The following is a 6,000-nucleotide window of genomic DNA, read 5'->3' on the forward strand; positions in this document are numbered from 1 at the left end:
AATTGCGGGACTAATTCATAGAGCACGTAGCTAATCTAATAAAATGGCCAAAACATTGTCGGAAATTCCATACTGACTTACTAAGCAGTGTTCTAAGCTTGTGTTAGTGACGTACATATATGGGCCTCCTAAGATACTCTTCAATTAGGTCAAATCTTAACCTCACTTAGGCGTCGACAAACTGTAATTAACAACATCAGCTTCTCCTAATCAACATGATAATTTTTGTTCGAGTATCCAGTACGTGCTCATCGATCCTTGGAAGTTTGCCTTCAACATGTAGCATAGTATATGAAACTTATCTTTCTTATATTTTTGTGAATATAATCATGAATTCAGGACGAAATCGTGAACTTCTGCAACCTTTGCCTTTGAAGATGCAGAATCCCAAGGCATGCCTTCTGAAAAGTCCACTAAGCTGTTCAAGGCTGACTACTTTATATAAAAGCGGTTGTGCATTTCAAGTTTCTGAAATACATGCTTCATAAAATAACAGGATTTTCGCACATGTTCATTTCAAAACACTTTCAGTACTTTCAGTTAAAGTGGGAGTGCGAGCAATGTGTAAGAATAGTTTTATAATCGCTTCGTAATTTGCAGAGAGAAATTTTGTGCTTGTTTACAGAATGGAGAACGGCTTCTAGTTACTCACACATGAAAGTATCAAGTATAGATAATTACACCAAGAATTTTAGATTATTCGAAACTACCGAAATTTCTTTTAAAATTTTATAATTTGATCTTATTAATATATGAGTGATTTCAGTTTTTAAATTACTGTTTAAGTATTAATATTGAACGATTATTTATTAAAATTTTAATTGATACTCAAAATTTTCGTTTCAATTCTATAAACTAGTATTCCTCCACACATGTTCTGCATATGCAAGTGTTTTTTTTTTTTTTCAGAAATAAAAAATAATAATGGATTAAAACAGTTATTGTAGAGAGAAGTTAGTGGGAGACAAAAGTGGGTTGTGGGATTTTTTTTGTTTATTTTTTTAATAAAAATATAATTTGTAATTGTCATAATTGCTCTTGTGATATAATTTATTCTCAAAATTTTTTAATATTTCAGGGTTATTTCTGTCAAATTTTTTAATTTTGTCTAACAAAGCCTGTTTTCTTAATAATAGTATAGATTTCATCAAGCTTGTTACCCTTTATATTCTATGATTAAACATTAATGGTTATGGCTTAAGGGCAGCCGATTTAGCCCTACCTCAAAAAAAAAAAAAGTAATAATAGTATAGATTTAAATTATCAACTGAAATTGAAATTCTAAATCTTGTGTGGCACACACATTTAGTGGTTCAAATTGCTCTTTAAAGTTTAAACTCTTCTGCAAGCCGTTTTACATCAAGCATGAAAATACCCTTTCCTACTTTCGTGGTCCAAAAATTGGACCACCTGTCGTTATAACTGAAAATGAATTGACGTGAAACTGTGGGCGGGTGTTGAGTATTCTATTGAAGCAAAACTATGGATAAAGGTAGGTTTGAAATGCGTACCTATAAACAAAGTTAACGAAGAATCAAATTTCTGGCAAGTTTCATCCAATTGGGTTATCCGAGTTTATATAAACCTGCAAGTAGTCCACTCCGGCAGTATTATTGATTCAAGGACAAGCCACCGGATTTTGAATTTGCGATGGAGATAAAGTAGGTGGAGGGTTGCTTTCTTCGATCACAGACTAAAACATTGATCTCAACCTCAAGCATAAGAATTGGATGGATCATTTTCTAACTAATAGCATAACATCTTTTCCAATTTTCCATTGTATGATTGATAAATTCGACCCTAGCTAGTACCACATGCAATTATAGTCATTCTGACCCTACTGAATTTATTTTGATAATAGAAGTGAGATGGATACAATGAGCTTTCAAATAGCCATTTTAGTATTATATTAAGTGTTGGCTAAATTGTGGAGTTTACCATTCTCACCCTAATTTAATTGTAAAATTTATATTTTTGTAATATAATATAGAAATAAGTTTTGAGTGAGGCAACCGTGTCAGATGACATATCTGACTTACCAATCATATTTCTGTTAAACAAAACATGTTATTCATGTCTCTCATATGAAACTTCAAAATACTATCGACTTACAAAATTTTCACATGTACTGTTTATTTATTAACCGATCGTTGCGTGATAATTCTGTACACATGCCGTCTGCTTATTGACTGATAGTTGCGTGATAATTCCATGCAAGTGACGTTTGCTTATTGACTAACCGTTGCATGGTAATTTCACGCATATGACCTTTGCTTATTGATCGATTGTTGTGTGATGCTTTCATGCACGTAATGTCTGCTTATTGATCGATTATTGCGGGATAATTTAGTACATGCGACGCTGTTTATTGACCGATCGATGTATAGTAATTTTGTACACGTGCGTTCTACTTATTGACCGATCGAATTACAAAGACCTTCCTCAAATGATGACATCTGCCAATTTGTGAAAATGACATGTCATACTTCTGAAAGGAACTCTAAGCACCAGATTCATCCACGTTCGTGTCTACGTGCAAAGCAATTGTCACCCAGAAGTTCATATGAAGCGAAGCATGTGTCACTAACCCAACCCTAAACCACAAACAGGATTTTTTGCAAAAAAAAAAAAAAAAAAAATACCACAAACAGGACAAAAACCCAATAATTGAGGAGATAGCAGAGAGTAACTGACAGTACTCCACAACCTTCTAAATGCAGCCACCAATTTGAGAATGGTACCACATTTCAGCACCAATAAAATTGAACCCCCACCTCTCCCCTCTAATACTAATTCAAGAAATATAACTGCAAAAACCACTTGGGAAATAAGCAAGATTTGCCTGCCAATTTTAATAACCGCATAGAATTGTAGAGCTGCTGCTGCCTAAACGAAATTACTCTTTATATTTGTGATCTAATTCTTACCTACCACTGTACCATATTTGTGGTCTAATTCTTACCTACCACCACCAGTGAGCAAGTTCTCCCAACTTTTCAATGACTGTTGGTCGAAAAAGGAAGTTAACCTGATGATTCTAAAACCAACAAAAATGAGAACTAATGGACAAGATAATCGTAACCGTTAACTGTTCAATCTCTTATAATCCAAATCAATCTATTTCTTATTTTAAAAAAAAAAATCAATCTATTGACAGAATTTAATTAATAAGCGAGCATTTCTCATTTTGAGCTCAGTGTTCGAGACAGCACGAGTCTGTTCTGAGTTATCTTCATCATCGAATTTTGAATTAGGTTCTGTTCAACCTTCTTCTCCTCCCACTGAGAATAAACAATTAGCCGTCAACAGCGGAGGAATTGAAAATACCATATTGCACTGAGAACAATAATACAAAGACCAAGACACAGATTTTTACCTTCTCCCCCAAATATGATCATCTTCCTCATTACAGAAAATGAAACAAGCAAATTAAGGGTAACGTTCTGGGGTCTTTTCAAAACTAGTTTCTTCTTCGAGAATTTTATTGCTACTTGTAAACTCCGACCCTTACATCAAAAACATAGAAGGGATCATTACGGTTATAGGCTTCCATATAGGCATATACAAGGCATATACGATATTTCAGGTCTCTAATAGGTCAAAAAAGAAAGAACAAAAAAAAAAGGATCAAAATTTCATGGCTCATTTTCATCTTCCATGACTGAAGCCAAACCAGTCACAATCTTCACCCCTGATGCTCTCCTGGGCTTCACCTCCGGCGGCTTCCACTCCTTCACCACCGCCTTCTCCTCTTCTCCCTCAGACAACTGAAAAACCGACTCCTCCGGCTCAGAAGAGTCCACCGACTTTGCCAACTCGGTACGACTCTGTTCAAACTCCATGGACTTGATCAAAGCCTGGGTCTCGGTCTTTTCAGGCAAGGAATCCGGTGAGGAATTGACGGAGATTGAGGCGCGGGTGTGAGGAGAGAGCCACTTGGCTTTGATGTACTCTGCTTTCCTCCACGGCGGAATGTGCATTCCCTTCTTCTTCAGGCTCTGCTTCGCCGCCTCCGAAACAATTCCGATGATCCTCCTCAGCCGATCGGGCTTCCCAACGAAAATATAAGGAAGAGCCTGCAGAATCGCCTTGTAGCTCTTCGTCGGTCGAGCAATCTCAAACTCCGATCGGAAATCCACGTCGATTAGCAGCCTCTCCCCATTTACGATCACGTCAATGTACTCGTACTCCCCTAATCCAATATCACAAAATAACTAATTAATCAACTGTCTAGTGCTTAACAAGGGACACAGAGAGAGAGAGAGAGAGAGAGTACCGGAAGGATAGGAAGGGGATTTTTCCCAACGAGTTTTGCAGACTGAAGCGTCGTATCCGAGAGCTAACAGATTATCAGTAACAACCAGTCTGCCATTGTCGTCTTTACGCTTGCACATCTTGTTTTTCTCGACGATTCTAGCTGTGTCCGCTAGCAAATTCCTTTCGCATAGACTTGGGCACGACACCAAACTCTGCCGCATAAGGGAAGTTTCCTTTTCATCAATTTTTTATTTTGATTTTTCAACAAACCAACCAACCAACCAACCAACTCACTCTGTTATTTCTTACACAAAATCATCAGATACACAGGGGAGGAATTTACCTTGAGAAGCTCACATGCTTCGCCGGATGAAGCCAGATTGGAATCACCGAAACCGAAAGGCTCCGATTCGTCGTCGGAGCTGTCGTCGCAGTTTCCGTTGAAGCAGTTACAGCGGTTCCGGCTGCACCTGGCCGACGATTGCTTCTCGTTGCTCTCTTCGATGAAGTTCTGCACCATATTCGCCAAGCAGACTGAGCTCGGCTCGAACTCGCCGCCGGCCAAGTCCGTGAAGCCGTCTTTGTTGAAATGCAGCTCCTCGACACCCCAGACGACGACCTTCTCCTCCGCCGCCGCCGCTGCAGGGGTCGTTGTTCTCAATACGCTCGTGAACTGTCGCTCGAAGAGCCTCTTGAACCGTGACTTGGCCACCGGCTTCACCGGTTCGAACCTAGTCGCCGCTTCCACAGGCCCCGCGTGTGACTCAATCGGCTGTATTTTCATCGGAAACGGCAGGATCGGAGAGAAAGTGCTCTCTCAGAACCTCCGATTTTCAAGAACAATTTCCTCCATTTCTTTCTCAAAAAAAAAAAAAAATATCTCCAACTCTGACGGAGACTCTTCGGACGAAGAAATTTAACTACGATAAAAAATTTCTGAAACAATTAAAGCTATCGAAAAGATAAAGTACCAAGACCACAAAATTCAAACCCCAAAATGAAAAGCCAGAGGGTTCAAATGCCGATACATCGATCAAAATCAACCTTTCACTGATTGCTCTGCAGCATCTTCTCGAACGAGATCGTTGAATTGAATCGATGCAGCGGAATCCTAAAACTCTGATTACTATTATATAGTTTTCTTTACCGCTAATTTGCGAAACAAAGCTTGGGATAGCTTCGAAGCTCTGCTAACTCAAAAAGTTGCTTTCGCTTGGGATTTTCTCTGATACGGTTTAGGGTTTTGGAGAGACGCGACGGCACGGCATCGTCAAGCTGATGATGATGCTCCGGTCACTTGGAAAGCGATCGGCCGCCCGCACGGCCATTTTTTCCGGCGAGATCAGAATCCAATTGACGGCGACGAAGCCTAGAAAATTAGAGGAAAACCGGGTGAAAATGAAAGGGAAGTTCTCTGTGGAAAATGTGATTTTGGCTTTTTGGGACGATTGAGAAGAGCTGGAGCAGATGGTGTGAGCTATATTTATAGAGATTGATGGGAGCTGCTGACCTGGACTTTGGTGCCACATGTGAATCCTACGTGGAGTATTATCTAATCCGTCCCGACTCCCGAGAGGGGGTTACGTGTCGCCGAACGGACGCGGTTCGGTTTGTTGGCTATGGTGTGGGAAGCCACGTTATGGTTTTGGTTGAGTCGTGGCGATTAGGGTCCGTGCCGAGAATGCCCTCGAACTTTTAGTAAAAAGATAGGGGTGATTTGGCTCCTCGTGATACGGACGCTCC

General features: G+C 39.6%; 1 protein-coding gene across 2 annotated transcripts; it reads right to left on the reverse strand.

Annotated features, from left to right (window-relative positions):
• Nucleotides 1–3,451: 3,451 nt before the first annotated feature.
• On the reverse strand, nt 3,452–5,720 carry LOC133738243 (uncharacterized). Of its 2 annotated transcripts, XM_062165717.1 has the most exons (4): nt 5,405–5,720; nt 4,601–5,177; nt 4,277–4,469; nt 3,452–4,192 (listed from the first exon to the last, which is right to left on the reverse strand). In XM_062165717.1, the coding sequence occupies exons 2-4, from the start codon at nt 5,039–5,041 to the stop codon at nt 3,636–3,638; spliced, it is 1,191 nt and encodes a 396-aa protein (XP_062021701.1). In that variant the 5' UTR covers nt 5,042–5,177; nt 5,405–5,720; the 3' UTR covers nt 3,452–3,635. The 2 variants fall into 2 exon arrangements, with proteins under 2 accessions (XP_062021701.1, XP_062021700.1); XM_062165716.1 differs by having other exon boundaries at nt 4,601–5,720.
• Nucleotides 5,721–6,000: the final 280 nt, after the last annotated feature.

The sequence above is a fragment of the Rosa rugosa genome, chromosome 3 (genome assembly GCF_958449725.1).
Source record: "Rosa rugosa chromosome 3, drRosRugo1.1, whole genome shotgun sequence".
NCBI classification, from domain to species: domain Eukaryota; kingdom Viridiplantae; phylum Streptophyta; class Magnoliopsida; order Rosales; family Rosaceae; genus Rosa; species Rosa rugosa.